This window comes from Lemur catta, chromosome 17 (assembly GCF_020740605.2).
Source record: "Lemur catta isolate mLemCat1 chromosome 17, mLemCat1.pri, whole genome shotgun sequence".
Taxonomy (NCBI): Eukaryota; Metazoa; Chordata; class Mammalia; order Primates; family Lemuridae; genus Lemur; species Lemur catta.
In genome coordinates this window covers 25,725,863-25,744,381 of record NC_059144.1, presented here as the reverse complement: position 1 = coordinate 25,744,381, position 18,519 = coordinate 25,725,863, and the positions used below count along the sequence as shown (strand labels likewise).

Sequence of the window (18,519 nt, the reverse complement as noted above, 5' to 3'; positions counted from 1 at the left end):
GTAGGCAGTTTGTACATAGATAAAAGAGGTGAGTAAACGAAGTGGTGTAAACTTGTGAGCTTACTGATCCCCACGATTTTGTAAGTGAAATAGGAAGCAAAGACATTAGCCAAGAGTGAGGATGTAGAAAGACGTGATGGAGGTTTCATGAGGTGGAGAAATCTGATATAATTATTTAGAATTATGGGCGGGGCAAGCCGAGGGGTATTTGAAACCCAGTTGAGAAGTGGGGAGAGCTACATTTTGCCTTGCGAGATTAGTCCCTCTAGGCGCTCGGTAGCCGGCGTCGCGTTTCCCTGGAGACCGAGACCGCAGAGCAAACATCAAGTCTCCTCGGGAAGTTTGAGTGGCCTGAGCTACCGCGCGATCTAGGCTGAGACAAGGGCACCGGAGAAGCCGACTGGGCATTCTAGATCAGGGACCCACAGACTCACGACTTTCCTTCTATTCTCCCCAATGGCGCGCGTCTTAGAGAAGTAAGTAAAAAGGAGCTTCGGCGCAATGGCGGAGTGCGCATGCGTGTCCCCGCTGTCGCCCCGCTCTCGCCGGGAGGTCGACCCGCGGTCTTCTGGGCCCCGCCCCTCCCCGCCCACATCACCTTGGCCCCGCCCCACTCGCCCGCGCCCTCTCCCGGCTCCCGGTCCGCTCGTGTGCGTGGTACACTGCGGTTTCGAGGTCGAGGCTCCGCGCCTATTTGAAGTTTGCGGATTGCAGCCCCATAGGCTGGGAATAATGGAAATTCTTTCTCGCCTCAACTCCTCTAGACCCAGCCACTCTGGGATTCACTCCACAGTCTCCGAGTTCCAGGTTCTGGTGAGTCTGGGAGGGTTAGGGCTGGGGATGGGGCGCTGGTGGCCCTGCAGTCAGTCCGCCTGCCCTCTGCTGTCACGATCATGACCGCTACGGGTGATACAGTCTGGAGACCTGCATTCCAGTCCCAGCGGTGTTACACATTTGCTGTGGACCTGGAGCAAGCCTCTGAACCTCATTTTCCCCCTCTCACTGCCTTACCAGAACGTAAGAGTGTATTATGTTGCTCTCTTATTCATCTCTGATTGCTACTCTGGTTTCCTGGGGGTGCGTATTGGGTCTTTTCCATGCCTTCTGTTTCTCACGGTTCTTAGCACCTCACAGCTTGGATGTGCTTAGTAAATTCTGGCTGGCTGATTAAAAAAAAAGTGATAGCTAACATTTATGGAGCACTTACCACATGCTTTACAAATATCGTCTCTTGGAATTCTTGCACCAGCCCATGGAGGTAGGTTTTATTATTAGGTCCACTTTACAGATGGGAAAATTGAGGCTCAGAGAGGTAATGTTATTTGCTCGAGGTCACATATATCTGTAAAGGGTGGAGCTGGGATTTGAACCCATTCTACTGTGTAACTGACTGTCTTATGTCTGGTAGGATTATGTTCCATGGCGGTGGTCCAAGCAGAAAACCAAACCATTTACTTTGCCTCCAGTCCAACAAGCCGGCAGCCACCATAAAAACAAAATGAAGACTTTGACTAAGGTCCAACCAGGTGGGCAGAGGCACTGGGGGCTGGTGTGGGGGTTGGGGACAGGATAGAGTGGATGCTCTTGGCCCCGAGTGACAGCGTTCATATTAGGGTAGGCTAACTGATGTAACAAATAACTCCCAAATTTCAAGTATTAATATCGAAGTTTATTTCAGAATGCATTTGTAGACCTGGGGGAAGGTCTACAAATCTGTTCCACATCTGTTCAGGGATCCGGGCTTCTTTGCCCTTGTAGCTCTGATATTTTGTAAGGCCTTGAAGTCCTCTGCTGGATACTTTTGCATCCAGCTGGTGGAGAGGGAAGAGAGAGAGAGCAAGAACATGAGCAATTTTGTGGGCAGTTTTTTGGGGGGCTCAGACTTGAAGTGATGTATCACTCCCACTTATGTTCCAGGGGCCATAAATCAGTCACATGACCATCCCTAACCACAAGGAAGGTGGTAAATGTGCATCTGTGTTTCCAGGAGGAAAAGAAAACAGGGTTTGCTGAATTCATAGGGCAATTTCTGCCACATCATTATCATGCATTCCAGAGGAGTTCTGAAGCCTTGACTCAGGCAGATGTGGGTTCAAATCTTGGCTGTGCCATTTACTCACTTGGAAAAGTCATTCATCTCTCCAAGCCTTAGTTTTCTCGTTTGTGAACATGGGGACACTAGTACATACCCCACAGGATTGTTGTGAGAATTAAATGAGAAGATCCACGTAAAGCATTGTTCAGCCTTATCAGACCCAACACCCCTTTTAATAACAAATGTTCTGTGATATTCTTTCAGTATCCTGAAATGAATTTCATAGATGATATAACCTGCCTGTGCATATAGCTATGTACATAATCACTCTCACCACCTCTTTGCCACTAAGTGGGGAATGTAAGATCAGCTTCCCTGTGGCAACACTAACACCCCAAAAGGGAGTGGGAGAGCAGAATGCCAAGTAGCCCCACATCCCACCACCTTGTTTTGCCTCATTGATGCTGGGTGGGGGTAGAGGCTCAGGTTCCCACCAGGCTCTACCAACATGCGTAGGCAAGGGGAGGGAAAGTCCACCTCACACCACCTCATTAAATCTCACGGGTGCTGGGTGAGAATGGTGGCTCAGCTCACTACTAGACCCTGCTGACACTACCCTGGAGAAGTGAATGGTTAAACAAACTGGTACAACCATACCATGGAATACTCTTCAGCAATAAACAAGAAAGAACTATTGATACATTCTACAGTTTGAATGAATCTCCAGAGAATTATGCCCAGTGACAAAAGCCAATTCCAACAGTTACATTTATATAACATTCTTTTTATTTTATTTTATTTTTTTTTTATTTCAGCATATTACGATGGTACAAATGTTTAGGTTACATATATTGCCTTTGCCCCACCCGAGGCAGAGCTTCAAGTGTGTCCATCCCCCGGACGATACCCCATCCATTAGGTGTGAATATACCCATCCCGTCTTCCCCCTCCCTCCTGGCTGACACCTGATGAATGTTATTACTATATGTCCACATAAGTGTTGACATTTGTAGAACGTTCTGAGAAGGACAAAAGTATAGAAATGGAGAGCAGATTAGTGAATGCAGGGGTTAGGGAGAGTTGGGAGAGGATGGTAAGCGGAGGGAAGTGGTGTGGTTATAAAAGGCAACACGCGGGATCCTTGTGGTTGTGGAAATGTCCTGTATCTTGCCCATCTTAATGTCGATATCCTGGTTGTGATATTATATTGGACTTTTTGCAAGATGTTGCCATTGGGAGAAGTTGGGTAAAGGGTACATAGGATTCTCTTGAGTATTTCTTAAAACTGCATGTGAATCTGAACTATCTCAAAATTAAAAGTTTAATTAAAAAAACACCAGTCAGGGATACTGCCACTAATGAAAATAAATACTCGTTATAGAAGCTACAAATCTGCCTTAAACGTTTAAATTCAACTTATAAATCTTCCAATTTTTATAAACACTGGTAAGGGGTTTTAGAAATTGGTTAATTAAATTCTCCTAAACCTTTTAAGCCACATTTTAAAATTTAGTATATTCATTTTCATATTCAAATTGTTCACTTGTCTGATTAACAAAAACCATCGAGCATTTAAATAACTCTTATAAACTTCTAAATATGAGCAATCTTATGTTCAATCAGAAGTTCCAATAATTCATACACATTTAATAAGAGTATCTTAAACCTTTCAACTTTAAACAAATCTAAATCAAAATCTCACTTATACCTTTAAAATTAGAATCACAAGATTAATCTGTTAATCATTCTATCTCTTAAATAATACAATTAAATACTGTATATATAGTTAATTTATAAATTTAACCCAAAATTAATTTACTTCATTATCTTGATACTTAATACTAAAATTTATGAGGATTAAGGATATTGACCTATTAAAGAAATTATTAATAGCTTTCCCAAATGAACAGGATTGCACCTGGAGCAGGGATTTTGGTGGGGTCTGAGATTCGAGCTGCAGGCACCTGGGTGATGTGTTTCATGCCGGTGTAGGACAGGTGAGAGGAAGCAGGGATTCTGAGAACATGCTCTCCAAATGCTATACTCCGGGTCTGGGAGAACCAGAGCTCTTATTGCATTTCAGAGACAGCTAATCGGAGTTTTGCATAACTCCTGGGCCTTCGTCCTGTGCTGTGGTCCCAATTCTCAGGTCATTAGAAATAATAGTAACAACTAGTATTGTGTGTCCAGCACTGAATGTGTGTCAGGCACTATTCCAAACACTTCTAAGGTATAGTAACTTCTTTTTTGAGACAGAGTCTCACTCAGTCAGTCCAGGTGGAGTGCAGTGGGGTCATCATAGCTCACTGCAACCTCAAACTCGTGTGCTCAAGCAATCCTCCTGCTTCAGCTTCCTGAGTAGCTGGGACTACAGGCGCATGCCACAACACCTGGATAATTTTTCTATTTTTATTAGAGACGGGGTCTCGCTCTTGCTCAGGCTGGGTAACTTCTTACTTAATCTTCACAACAATCCTATGAGGTGGGCATGATGATTATTCCTGTTTTACAGATAGAGGAACAGAGAGGTCGTGTGATCTGCCTGAGGCCGCACAGCTAGTAGAAGGCAGAGCCCAGATTCAAACCTGGGTGTCTGGCTCATTAATCCCTACCCCATCTAACCTTCCCATCAGCCAGGTTCATGGAAAAGCAGGGATTTGAACTCAGGCCTGCCAGACTCTGGTCTTCTTGCTGTTCTGTGCTGTGTCAGCTACTGATAAGACCCAACAGTGGGAGCTCCCGAAAACTCTCTTTCTGACTGACGGTTGAGAGGGGGGGTGACTGGCTGTCTCCTATTGCTACCCTTGTCCTCCCCTCTGTCCATACTCATAGTAACTGCTTTCACTTAGGCTTGTCCCTCCCTTGTATCAAGGCTCAGAGTGGGTCCCGGGAGCTTATCGATGGGTGTGAGTTTCCTCCTCTGTCCAGTGTCACATGATAAGGCTGTGAGTGGGTTTGGGGCTGGGGCCTGGGCCCCCTGTCATTGGTGGTGCACTCCCTGGGACCTGGGCCCAGGCCTTGCCTGTGCCCTCACTCTCTCCTTCCCCTTTCCTGTCTGTCCTCAGCATTGCACTCCAAGCCCACCATGCTGGTGGCAAGCCAGCTGAATAATTCACAACAACAGCTGCACAGAAGGGAGAAGCAGGACCCTAGGAAAATGCAGGCCAAAATCCGGCTAATGAAGGTATGATGCACATTCGCCCACAGGCGCTGGGGCCCAGGGCAGGGGCATTGGGGTGGCTACAGGAAACATGCACTGAGCACGTCGTGGGTGCCAGGCTTGACTCACTTCCTCCTCATAGGAACTCCACGGACATGCTTATAATCATTCCTATTTTACAGACGGAGAAACTGAGGTACAGGGAGATAAGTGACTTATGCCAACTCACAAAGCCAGAAATTGGCAGTACCAGGGGTCAAAGCCAGTTAAACAAAGCATTTGCTGTTGTGTTCAAGACTCAAGAGCACAGTCAGAATCACCCTTTATTTCTCTGCATTAGGAACACAATCTAGTGGATTATCTTAAAATTTCCAGTAAATTAATCTTTCATGGACTACAGTACACCTTGAAGCAAGGCTTAGAATCTTACTATTAAATTTTTCACGTCAACTGATACAATTATAAATTAATTTTCTCACCATGCATTGTTTTATAGCTTATGTAATTACCTGCACAATGTTTCAAAAGTTTTTGAAGTGATTAAAAGAGGAGTCTTGGCTGGGCATGGCGGCTCATGCCTGTAGTCCTAGCACTTTGAGAGGCCGAGGCAGGAGGATTGCTTGAGGCCAGGAGTTTGACTCCAGCCTGGGCAACATACAAAGACCCCATCTCTACTAAGAATAAAAGAAATTAGCTGGGCTTAGTGTCATGCACCTGTAGTCCCAACTACTGGGGAAGCCAAGGCAGGAGGATCGCTTGAGCTTGGGAGTTTGGGCTGCAGTGAGCCGCACCACTTCACTCCAGCCCAGGCAACAGAGCGAGACCCTGTCTCTACAAAAACAAAAATTAAAAAAAGAAGAAAAGTCTTTAGTATACATAGCAGAAAATAAAATACTAAATATAAATACTACAAAATACTATAGAAGAATTCTTCAAGAAAATTTTCAATAGCTCAATGAACAATGACTACTATATAAAGAAAAAGGGAAAATGTAATTTGCTTTGAAATCTTTTTTTTCCCCTTTAACCTTCAGTTTTGCAAAATGGTTTAGAGGTAACCTAGCATTCATAAAGGAGGAACTCATATTTCAGATGTTATTTTTATTCTGACTTTAGAAGGGTTTATGTGTTGTTTGATATAGAATAAGAACTTGGGCAATTTGGCTTTAAAACTTGTGCTCCTAACCAGTTCTTTATTTTATTTTATTTTTATTTTATTTTATTTTTTTTTTTTTTTGAGACAGAGTCTCACTTTGTTGCCCGGGCTAGAGTGAGTGCCGTGGCATCAGCCTAGCTCACAGCAACCTCAGACTCCTGGGCTTAAGCAATTCTACTGCCTCAGCCTCCCGAGTAGCTGGGACTACAGGCATGAGCCACCATGCCCGGCTAATTTTTTTGTATATATATTTTTAGTTGGCCAGATAATTTCTTTCTATTTTTAGTAGAGACGGGGGGTCTCACTCTTGCTCAGGCTGGTCTCGAACTCCTGACCTCGAGCGATCCACCCGCCTCGGCCTCCCAGAGCTAGGATTACAGGCGTGAGCCACCGCGCCCGGCCCCTAACCAGTTCTTAATACTATCTCTTGTAGTCATGCATTCATTTAGTTGGGCAACAAATATTTATTGAGCACCTACTATGTGCCAGGCCTCATTCTGAGTGTGGGGCTTCACTGGTGATGTGGCCTCTGACCTTAGGGAGCTCACATTCCACTGGGGGAGATGGACAGTAAACAAGATGAATATATAATATGTGCAGTGATGGTAAGAGCTACGAAGACCCCTAAGAATAAGATTAGGGACTAGAGAGGCACAGAGGAGGGAGTGGCAGTGTTTTTTAGATAGGGTGCTCAGGGAAGGCTGCTAAGGTGGTGCCATTTGAGCTAGACCTGAAGGGAGTGAGGAAGCAGCCACATGGACATCTGAGGGAGGAATGCTCCAGGCAGAGGAACCGCACGTGCAAAGGCCCTGAGGTTGGTGTGGCTGGAGCAAGTGATGATGAGGCAAGGTGATGGGGTAAGGTAAGCTGTGTATGGCCCTGTAGTTCCTGATTAGGCCTTGCATTTTTATGTTGAGTAAGACAGGAAGACTGGAGGGTTTTGAGTAGAGCAGGGGTGTGATCTGACTTAGGTTTTCACAGGAGTCCTTGGGCTACTGCTGCCATGTGGACACTACCTAGTTGGTTTGTTCTTGGGGATGGAATTAGGATCCTGACTCTGTCTCTTATCCCCAGGACAATTATTTATTCAATCTACAACTCTTCAGAAAGGAAAAACCCAGATAAATAAGAAAAATATCAGTTATGTTGGGTAGTGATAAGTCCCAGAAGAAAAATAAATTGGGAAAGGGGAGACATAATTACAGACTACTTATGTGATTACAAATTGGGGTAAGGATCAGGGAGGAAATGAAGCAGCTTCTACATTAGATCAGGTGGCTAGAGAGATGCATCTCTAGAGCGGAGGTCATTAAATTCTATTTATCAGAATCACCTGGGAATGGGATATGTTTGTGGACAATACAGATGCCTGGTGCCAACCCCAGCGATGCTGGCTTAGTGGGCCTGGGGCTTGGAGATTGGCATTTTTCACAAGGTGCTCCTGGGTATTTTGGTCTGGAGAAGTAGAGGCAAGACAATGGAGTGGCCGGGAGCCCAGGCTTCTAGGACAACAGCTGTGGGGTATGACCTTGGATAAGTTACTCAATCTGATCCTCTGTTTCCACTTTTATAAAGTGGGGCCAATAATAGTGCCCATCTCGTAGGGTTGCTGTGAGGGCGACATGCTGCAATGCATGTGAAGTGCTTAGCACAGTCGTGGGCACACAGTAAACACTTGGTGCATTTGCATTATCACTGTTATTATGTGAGAAATGCAGGAGCTGAAGGCTAGGAAGAGATGGTTGCTGGCAAAGGACAGAGAGATGAGGAAGAACAGAGGAATAAAGAAGAAAGCAGATAGGTGTGGCAGGGGTGGAGGCTTAGAGCCAGAGAGAGTAGTGTCAGCTATTGTCCAATGAGTGCACACTGAGCACTAAGGCACGGGCACTAAGTGGCTTGATGGTGAATTTTACCTCATTTATTTTTTACGGCAGCCTCTAAAGCAGATGTGCGTTTCCTCACCTTTAGAATGAGTATACCAGAGCTCTGGGAGGTAATTAACTTGCCCAGGTTCCCTTAGATGATAAGTGGCAGAGCTGGGATTTTTTGAACCGAGGTGTGTGTCTAGGCCTAACACCCAAGACTCAATCAGTATGTGGGTCAGCCACGCCTTGCAGTTTTAAGCCCGCTCAGTTCTTGTCTTAATGTAGTGGAAAGATACACATTGGGGACTCAGAAATCTGGCTTTTCAATTCCAGTGCCACCACTTCTTGGCTGTGTGACACTGGGCAAGTCATTAAACTCATTGAGCCTCCACTTATCAGCAAAATAGAGTTATAGTAAACATACAGCTGTTGGAGGGTGACTGATACCATATGCCACCTGCAAGCGAGGCACAGGCACAGTGCCTTGCCTGGCACGTCATAGGCCCTCGACAATTGTTATTGTTATTACTGTAGATTTTATGTAGCTGCTGGGTTTAACCTTAGCCAAGTCACTCAACCCCTTAGACCCTCATTGTTTCCACAGGGGCAGGTTGTCTGAAATGAGAGTACTTATTAGGTCAGCGGCCTAACAGGAAGTGGTGGCTGTGATCACCCACTTTGCCTCCCCTGCTTCCCTTCCAGAAGTGGCAGTCACCTCTGCCACCTTCTAACCTATCTGGGGTGTGTATTATTATTATTATTATTTCTATATTTCCTTGATTCTAAGAAGCCGTTGATATTAAGGCACACCTTTATTTACCCGGTAATAAAACATTTGTTAATTAGGTGGTGACATGCCACCAATTGTAAGATGCATCCCTACCGCAGAGATGTGAAATTATGGGAACATGAGTGTTTCAGGATGGATTGAAGGGTAACCAAAGAGGCTGGAAATGGTAGGGGGAAAGGGCAGATAGGGAGAGATTTGTTAAAGGATGCAAAATTACAGCTAGATAGGAGGAATAAGTTCTAGTGTTCTATACCACTGTAGGATAACTGTAGTTAACAATAATATATTATATAGTTTCAAATAGCTAGAACGAGGATATTGAAGGGTCCAAGCGCAAAGAAATGTCAATGTTTGGGATGACGGATATGCTGATTTCCCTGATCTGATCACTGTACATTATATGTATCAAAACATCACTGTGTATTCTGTGAATAGGTACAATTACTATTTGTCAATTAAAAACTAATTAATTAAATAAAAGATGTCGAGGCGCTCTGACCGCGCAGACAATGGGCCCCCCGCGCACACAATGGGGCCCCGCCGCCCAGCTCGGCCGCGTTTGCCGGCGGCGGCCACGAGGGGGCGGGCGGCGCGCGGGAGGGCGGCGGTCCCCAGGCTCGCGGAGGCTCGGCCTGGCCCGGCAGCGCCGCCTCCTGCCGCCCGCTCCGCCCGCAGGCGATGCTCAGGAACCGGAGGACCTCGCTCCAGGAGCTCCGCAGCCACGGGTACTTCCTCACCAAGCTCAACGAGGAGCTGATCAAGACCATCCAGGACATGGAGGACAGCACGGCCCTTAACGTGCGGGCGATGCTGCAGCAGCAGCACATCCTGGCGGTGAGACCCGCGCCTTCGGCCTCTGCGCAGCGGGCGTGCCCGCGGCTCTCGCCTGCCTTCCCCGCTCCCGCGCGCTCGGGCGCCCTCTCCTGGCCTCTCCTGGCCCCGTCGCACGTGCCGCTTCCTCCCTCTGCAAGATCATCTTTTCCACCCTTCGCCCCACCCACCTGGGCTTTGGAATCAGACCGAGGTGGGGGTTTCATCCCAACGCGCCAGCGCTTACTAGCTGGGGGACTTTGAGTTAACGTCGTTTCTCTGAGTTCTGTAAAATGGAACACAACAGCTCCCACCCCAAAGGGATGCATTTCGTACCTGTGCAAGGAAAAGTAGCAGCCACCACCAGCTCCATTAGCACACACTTGTGCAGTGTAATACTAAGCGCTTTACATATATAGTCCTTACAGTGACCCTATGGGGTGGGCACTATTATTATCCCCATTTTACATATGAAGAAATGGAAAGGCAGAAAGGCTAGGTGACTTGCTCAAGGTCACCTGGGTGGCCAGGGTCCGAGCTGGGATTTGCACCTAGGCAGTCTGGCGCCAGGATCTGTGCTCTTTCCACGGTGCTATTATTAGCACCCTCAGCCTGGGGGTGGCACTTAGGGTGAAGAACCCAGGGAACATCCTCTGCCTCCTCTAGGAGAGATTGGTGACACTGCGGTGAGAGGGCAGAGAGTTCATATGGGACTCAGGAGTTTGGGTAGGAAAGATGCAGAGAAAACGGTTTAATGGGGAAGTAAGTTCCCTCCAACTGCAGTCTGCCCCGGGGAGGAGAGGGATTGAGCTCACCTGGAGTCATGAGTGAAGAGAAAATTCAGACTTCTGGGGACTGTGTCAGTCTGCTCGGGCTGCCATAACAAGATCCCACAGATCGAGTGGCTTAAACAACAGAAATTTATTTTCTCACAGTTCTGGAAGCTAGAAGCCCAAGATCAAGGTGCCAGCAGGGTTAGTTTCTGGTGAGGCCTTTTTCTGGCTTGCAGATTGGCGGTCTTCTTGCTGTATCCTCACATGGACTCTCCTCTGTGTGCACAGACAGAGAGAGGGCTCTGTTGTCCCTTCCTCTTCTTATGAGGACACCGGCCCTATAGGATCAGGGCCCCACTCTTATGACTTCATTTAACTTTGGTTACCTTTCTATAAGGCCCTATCTCCAAATATAGTCACATTAAGGGTTAGGTCTTCAACATATGAATGGGGGGGTCACAATTTAGTCTATAAGAGGGGCCAAGGCCAAGGCCATACAGAGTTACGCAGCCCAAGGAAACTTAGCAGAACATTCTCCATACCTAGACAAAGTCATTGTCTGACTCTTCCTCTGTTGGTCCACGTGTACATTTTTTGTTCCTCCTGTCTCCTGTGAGTCCTTAGGGGAGACGGCGATCAGTGAGACACTTCATCCATGGCAAGCGTTCATTCTAGCGGGGTCACAGGCAGGTACAAAGCCTCGAGTGTGTGTGCTGTGCTGGAGGTGGGGGACTTGGGGAACCCAGAGGGGACCTCTGACCCAGGTATAGGAGGATCAAGAAGGCTCCCTGGAGGTGGTGATGCTTGGGCTGAACCCTGCAGAGTAGGTGTTGGCTGGCAGAGACTGGCTGAGTATTCCAGGGAGAGGAAACAGGTGCCCAAGGCCTGTGGTGAGAGGGAGCTTGGCTGGCTCGAGGGGCCACACATTGCTAAGTGTGGCCAGACAATAAGGTATGAGGCAGGGATTGGAGAAAGAGGGGTTGGCCCCATCCAGGTCGAGGAGGGGCTTGTCAACCAAGGAAAGGAGTTGGGACCTCATTTACGGGGCAGAGGGGAGCCATTCAAGGATTTTAAATAGAAGAGGGACGTGACCAGCTGTTTTCTTTTGAAAAAGAAAGATCTTTCTGTCATGTGGAGACCAGATGAAAGGAGGCCCAGGTAGGGGTAGCCGTCATAATATTTCTGGTGGGGATGAAGAGAACTTGAATAAGATGGTGGCAGTGGGGGTGGCGAGAAGCGCAGGGCTCTGGGAGCCGTTTGGGAGTAAAATCCATACAACCTGGTGATATCTCAGACGAGAGAGGGGAGCGGGGCCTGGAGCCTGGGTTTGGGCCTGTGTGACTGGGGGTGTGGCAGAGCCGCTGGCTGAGCCGGGGCAGTAGGAGGGGAGAGGGGGATGTTGGCAGGGGCTGGGGGGCGAGGTAGCTGTGCTTGGCATCAGGTCAGGTTGCTGGGCCTGGAAGTGGGGCTGGGACTGGGGCATCCTCTGAGGAAGCGCCAGGTGCACACAGCAGGCTGCAGCCCGCCAAGAGCCCGGGGGTGAGCTGGCCTCTCCACTCCCACAGACCGCCATCAACGTCTTGGAGTACTCAAACAAGAAAAGGCTGCAACAGTTGAAGTCTGAGCTTCAGGAGTGGGAAGAAAAGGAGCAATACAAGATAAATTGTAAGAATCCCCGGGGCAACTCCTTGACCCTCATCCCGGGCACTTTGGGCAGGTCAGCAGCAGGGCATTCACCTTGCACCTGCCTCTCAGACACCAGCAGGCCCACCATTTCCCTTCTAGGCAGATGGAATCACTAAGATGCTAATATCTCACTTAGCACTTTCTAGGCCCCATGTGTCTGCGTGTTGTGGGCACACTTTTACTCAGTCATTATGGCTACCTCTGAGGCAGGGACTGTCCTCCCGTTTCACAGATGAGTAAACTGAGGCTAAGAGAGGTGAAGTAGCTTGCTGGAGGTTATACAGTTAGGAGCCAGAATCCAATCCTAGCCTGGCTCTGTTTCCTGCCAGGGTCCCTCTGGGAATCAGTGGCTGGGCTAGGACCCAGCTGTCCCGGCTTTCAACTTGCCTGGCCTGTAGTTTCTTTCCCCTGAGTGGAATAGATGCCTTCTGAGTAAAGGGGCAGCGTGTCAGGCAGCGGGAGACATTGGGGATCCCCGCCATGGAGGAAGGCAGGATAGACTTTGTGTCGATCCTGCTGTGGGTCACGCCTCGGGATCCAGTATCTCCCTGGTCTCCCTTGGGAGTGTGTGTTCTAGGAGACTGAAGTCCAGAGACGGACAGTTTTGGTGAGGGCCACACAGCAAGTCCGTGGCAGAGCGGGGACCAGTCTAGGGATCTTGTACTAGTTTCGTTTCTCTTTCCTGGCCAGTGTTGCCTCTTCTCCTGCAGAGATTCTCTGGGGGCTTAACTTTTCACCACGTCCCAGCCCTATGTGAGCTCGCCTCAGCCCAGACCCCAGGCCACTGGCCAAGGAGACCTGGCCTCCTGGGCCTCCTGGGAGGGGTCCTTGAGGAAGGTCCTGCCTCCTGCCCCTCCTGACCTCCCCCATCCCTCCCCAGGCCTGGAGCAGCAGGTGGAGCAGCTGAATGCCAACGTCAAGCAGACCCACGAGGAGGTGAGCTTCCTGAGCACTTACATGGACCACGAGTATTCCGCCAAATCGGTCCAGATTGCCAGCCTCGTGCGCCAGCTGCAGCAGGTTAAAGACAGCCAGCAGGTAGGGGAGCCCCGGCCCTGCTCTGCCGGACGGTGTGGGAGGCAGGGCTGGTGGCCAACACCCTCCTGCTGGCCCCCAGGATGAGCTGGATGACCTTAATGAGATGTGCAAAAGCGTCCTGAAGTCTTTGTCCGACAAGGTGCAGAATAAGAAAATAAAAATTCTGAGGTCTCTGGTGGTGGTGAGTAGGCAGCTGCTGGGGTGGGTGTCTAGGTCCCCCACCCAGCCCTGCCCTCTTCCCTGTCCTCTGCTCCAGGCCCTGGGCACCCCCCACCCTTGGTCTCTACCACGTACTGCTGCCCAGGGAGAGAAACCTGGGCCCAGACCTCTCCTTTCTCCACAGAAAACCCAATCTCCCCACCAGGAGGCTCTTCTACAGAGGGCCCGGGCCGGCCAGGCCATGCTGACAATCATGAGCAAGTACAGAGACGTGAGTAGGAAGGGAGGGCAATGGGCCTTCTGTGGGGAGCAGTGGTGGGTGGCCCCCAGGCCCGTGGGAGTCAGGCTCATCCTGATCTGGTACTCAGTAGTCTCTGACTCTACTGTTGGCCTTCCTCCTTGCCAGTGCCATTACTTGTCCTTCCTCTGGGAAGGGGATTGGCACTGGCCGAGGTCTTACCTCGTTAACCAACAGCATTGGCCATGACCCACTGGCAGCTTCATCAAGCATCATCTACTTAACCATTAACCACGGTCCGTCTTCGCCCTCAGTTCTTGTCATGGACCACTACTCATTATCTGTGTTAATGAACTTCACCGTCACGGCCCTCGCGAATTAGTTTGCATTATCTTGCCTTTCATCATGGTGCCCTTCCCCGTCGCCACCAGCCCCCACTATTTTCTGTGATGGAGCAGTCCCACCCCTTTGCAGACTGTCTCCATTCTCCACGATGCCCTCACCTTTTTCAGCATCACTTAATATTGTCACTAACTTGGGAGCCAGCCAGGGAGGCCCCCGCTCTGGAGTCCAGCATGTCCCAGTGACGAAGCCCACACCATTTCCCCAGAATCTTTGATCCTCATCCATTTTTTCCTTTTCTCTTTTTGGTTGGGGGACATTTGGCTTCTCACTTCTCCCCTGCGGTGCCTCTCCCCTCAGTTTATTGACCAGTTTGAGGAGGAAGTGCCCATATTAAGGGCCGAGGTGGAAGAGCTTCAAGCCCAGATCCGGGAACCGCGAGAGATTGTATTTGAGGATGTTCTGCTTCGGAGACCCAAGTATGTGATCTTTTTGCAGCTGCCTCTTAAACTAGCCATGCTCTGGGCTCAAAGAGGCTCTCTGTTCTCAGGGAAGGCAGCCTGGTGCAGATGGCAGAAGAAGCTTGTACAGGGAGGGAGGGGGCCGAGGTCCCACCTCAGCTCTGCCACTGATCACGGGCAGATGTGACCTTTCCCATCTCCGGGCCTCAGTTTCCCATCTTTGCACAGCAGGCTGGGTTATGTAATCTCTAAGGACTTTTCCAGTTCCCAGACTCCATGTGTCAACAGAGTGGGTGCACCCCTGGGCTTCTGGGTTGTTGGGGAAGGCAGTGTGGAGTGGAGTGGCTGGTTTCAGGGAAGAATGGCCTGCGAGACACACGAGGAGAGAAGGATGTCCTCTTCACTTGGCAGGCTTCTGGGCCCCAAGGGAAGAACTTCCTTCCAGAACAATTCTCGGCCTGCCTTTGCTTGCACCAGGCCCTCCATGATGGAGGTTGGCTGAGGGGTCCCCTAGGCCAGGCCTCTTCATGATGGCACCACAGGAGCAGGTATGGCAGAGCCTGGCATTTGCAAATTATTGACTTTTTCATCTTTGTGTCTTTCTCCCCCTTCTATCGTTTTTCTTCCTCTACCTTCTTCTCTTCCTTCTCTTTTTCTTCTTTTTTAAAATTACTGTTGAATTTATGAAGTGCCAGGCACTATGTAAATGAAAACCCCCCTTGGCCCTGCCCCCATGGAGCCAAGGAGGGAGCCAGACATTAACTGATAATGAGCCACAAGTCATTGTCAAGTTGCGGCTGAGCCCAGAGCTGCTGGGGCAAGTACATGGCACCGGGAGAGCCTCTCCCAGGACAGTGAGTCTGGGTGGTCAAGGAAGCTTTCCTGTGGATGTGACATCTGAAGGATGCATAGATGGTCACTAGGCAAAGGGGACTGACGGAGGAGCTGAAGGGACAGCAGTTCTAGGTGGTGGCTGGGTCTCTCAGAGACATTATAAATAGGCACCCATTGTCTTTACCTGAGCTCTGGACACAGTGAATAGGACTCACAGGGCAGGGCACACGGGGGCCAGATTATCACTTTTATTCTGGTAAAGCTGATTTTAGAGAACGTGGCTCATATCTAGGCATGTTGGCTTCTGAATGGTGAACCCAGAATTAGGCAAATTGAGCCAACTGGTCATGGTGGAGCTGGACCCGGCTGGAGGCTGCCCTTGAAGCACAGCGTAGTCCTTGTGGGCTGCTTGCTGCTGAGAGAGGAAGGGGCTGGGCTACCTGCGCCCCTTGCTCCCTCTGGACTCACCATCCAGGCGGTCATACCCCTTTCCAGGAGTAGAGTAAGGGGGCAGAGAGGCCGGGAAAAGTGCACTCACGGACACCTTCCACCTGGATGGAACACCAGGAGTGGGCATGGCATGCTGCTGAGCAGAGCTTCTCCAGCTAGAACATGCATGGGAAACACCCGGGGTCTTGTTAAGAAGCAAGTTCCAAATCAGTAGGTCTGGAGTGGGGCTCAAGATTCTGCATTTCTAAGACGCTCCCTGGCAATGCTTACACTGCTGGTCCCAGTGGACCACATGCTGAGCAGTGAGGCTGAGAAGCACCTGTGGCTGGAAGGAACTTGGTGTGGACCTGGAGCCGAGTGAGGCCAGTGTGGCTGGAATGCAGAGTGACAGAGTGGCGGGGAGGAGGCTGGACAGCTCAGCCCCTAGGACCCTGTAGGCCAAAGTTTTGTACTTGATCCTGAAAGCAAAGGATTTTAAGCTGAACCGGTGACATGATCAGATTTGTATTCCAAAAACGTCATTTAGAAAAGAGCGTGGGGATGAGAGTGGAGAGGAGCCAGAGCGGGAACAGGAGGTCCAGGTGGGCATGAGGGCAGTTGTCCAAGGGAGCGTTGGGAGTGGCCTTGCCAAGTGGGTGGCAGAAGAGATGGGAGAAATAGATGGACTGGAGAAGTATTTAAGGAGGTAAAATCTGTAGGACTTGGTGATGTTTAGATGTGGGAAGTCCAGGACAGGGAGGAGTCAAGAATAACCCCTAGGTTCCTGGCTTTGTAGCAGGGTGGGCAGTGGTGCCAAATGCAGAGGTTGGCAAGACTGGGGTGAGGGGTGCGTATGTAGGTGCAGTCAGAAGTTGACTTGGACGGTAAGTTTGGTCTGGGTGAGACATCAACGTGGAGTCATCAGGTGGGCAGTTGAGTAGATGAGTGTAGACCTCAGAGGACAGATACTGGCTGGAGGTAGAAATATGGGTGTTGCCGTTATAGAGATGAACTTTTTAACCACTATTATGAAAAATTTCAAATATATAGAAAAGCAGAGAGAATATTATAATGAATATCCAGTTGCCCATCTAGATTTAAAAGTTGTTATGTTTTTGCCATTTTGGCTTCATCTTCATTCATTCATTTTTTTGAGGGGTGAAGTATCATAAATTGCAGACATCCTGGCATTTCATGCCCAAATACTCCATGTGCGTTGGTGGATTGTGGAAGCCATGAGAGTGGATGCTCTCCTTGGGAGAGAGAAGAGAGAGAATGTGATCCTCAGTCTGTGACATGTTTGTGCTGGTCACTGAGATGGCGACTGTCCTGCTGATGGGAGTCCATCTCTCTTGCTACTTTCATGGAAGGAATAATGCCTGTCATTTCCTGAGCATTTATCACGTGCTGGTCTCATTTAATCTTCCCACCAATGACCCAGGTTGGAATTATTATCCCCATTTGACATAAGAGGAAACTGAGGCTGCCCTGGGATCTGGCACATAGTGGGTGCTTGTCACATAGGTGCCAACTGAAGGAGTGAGGCTCAGAGAGGAGAAATGTCTCAAGGTGACACAGCGTCAGGTTCCCAAACCAGTCATTGTGACTCCAAAGAGAGCGATTGTCCTAGGGGCCTCAGCATTTCAGAGCTGGGTCCCTGCTGCCTGTTGTCCTCAAATTCTTTAGGGGAACACTGGTCCTGCCAAACTCATTCCTTTTCCATTTTTTATGTTTTGTATGTATGTGCGTGCGTGTGTGTGTGTGTGTGTGTGTGTGTGTGTGTATGTGTGTATGCCCAGTTGGGCTTCCAGGTCATAGGTTGTGTTTTGGGATTGGGCCCCCATGCCCCCCGCTGTAAGTATCAGTGTTGTAAAGAGCAGGGCTCCCTTGAGAGTGTGCACTGCCCACTCCAACTCTGGAACCTGGTTGGCCTCTCACACCCCTCTTTGATGCATCCCTCCAGGTGCACCCCAGACATGGACGTCATCCTCAACATCCCTGTGGAAGAGATGCTACCCTTCTAGATGGCGGTGCCATGGGCCACCCCTTCCCTCCCTGCCCTCTGCCCAGACCTGGAGCCTTGAATCCTTTACTTCCAGGACTGTGTCTCCATTTAGACACTGATCTGCAGTCCGTCCCTCCTTTCGTCCGTCCCTTGTTTCCTTCCTTCTATTTGTTTTTCTCTCCCTTTCCCTTCTTTCTTGTTGGTGCTGCTGCTTGGGCCAGGTGGGAATTCCCAGGTAAATCTGTCATGCCTTTTACCAATTCCTTTACCAATAAAGCTGGATTTGTGTTTGCTTTTGCCAGTATCTGGGGGTCCCCAGCGAGGCTGTGCAGAAGATGTGGTAGGAATCGACTTTGTCTTAAGATAAGGGGTGGGCAACTGTGCTGACTGCATCTGGGGCTCAAAACTTGTCCCAAAGAAGTGCTGGAGCGAGCCCCCTGCACGAGTCTCCGTGGCCCTGTGGCTCTGGGCCACTCCCTCCTGGTGCAGTTTGTGCCCAGACCTGTTGAGGCCAGTGCCAGGGTGAAGGGGAGACTTCCTGAGTTTAATACACCTGGGAACTTGATAGGCCTTCACTGCTGATGGCCATCTGTCTTCTAGGCCGGCCATCTGCCAGTCCATTGCCTCTATCCCAACTGCATTTGGACATGAACACAAACTCACACTCGGGTGCATAGTTATGCACAACTCCACACTGCGTAGTCTTCTGCGGTGGACTTAAGAGATGCACTACCCAGA

At 49.5% G+C, this 18,519-nt stretch overlaps 1 protein-coding gene across 2 annotated transcripts; it reads left to right on the top strand.

Annotated features, from left to right (window-relative positions):
* Positions 1-249: 249 nt before the first annotated feature.
* Positions 250-18,085, top strand: C17H20orf96 (chromosome 17 C20orf96 homolog). Of its 2 annotated transcripts, XM_045529518.1 has the most exons (11): positions 250-476; positions 765-813; positions 1,409-1,526; positions 5,101-5,219; positions 9,682-9,840; positions 12,155-12,254; positions 13,156-13,313; positions 13,393-13,494; positions 13,657-13,743; positions 14,413-14,531; positions 17,740-18,085. In XM_045529518.1, the coding sequence occupies exons 1-11, from the start codon at positions 457-459 to the stop codon at positions 17,798-17,800; spliced, it is 1,092 nt and encodes a 363-aa protein (XP_045385474.1). In that variant the 5' UTR covers positions 250-456; the 3' UTR covers positions 17,801-18,085. The 2 variants fall into 2 exon arrangements, with proteins under 2 accessions (XP_045385474.1, XP_045385473.1); XM_045529517.1 differs by lacking the exon at positions 250-476 and having other exon boundaries at positions 619-813.
* The last annotated feature ends 434 nt before the right edge of the window (positions 18,086-18,519 follow it).

Excerpts from the sequence above, each read along its gene's own strand:
- C17H20orf96 (XM_045529517.1), top strand. The coding sequence starts at position 733 with ATGGAAATTCTTTCTCGCCTCAACTCCTCTAGACCCAGCCACTCTGGG. Across the intron at positions 1,527-5,100 it reads TTTGACTAAGGTCCAACCAG|CATTGCACTCCAAGCCCACC; the intron begins GTGGGCAGAGGC and ends GTCTGTCCTCAG. Across the intron at positions 12,255-13,155 it reads GGAGCAATACAAGATAAATT|GCCTGGAGCAGCAGGTGGAG; the intron begins GTAAGAATCCCC and ends ATCCCTCCCCAG.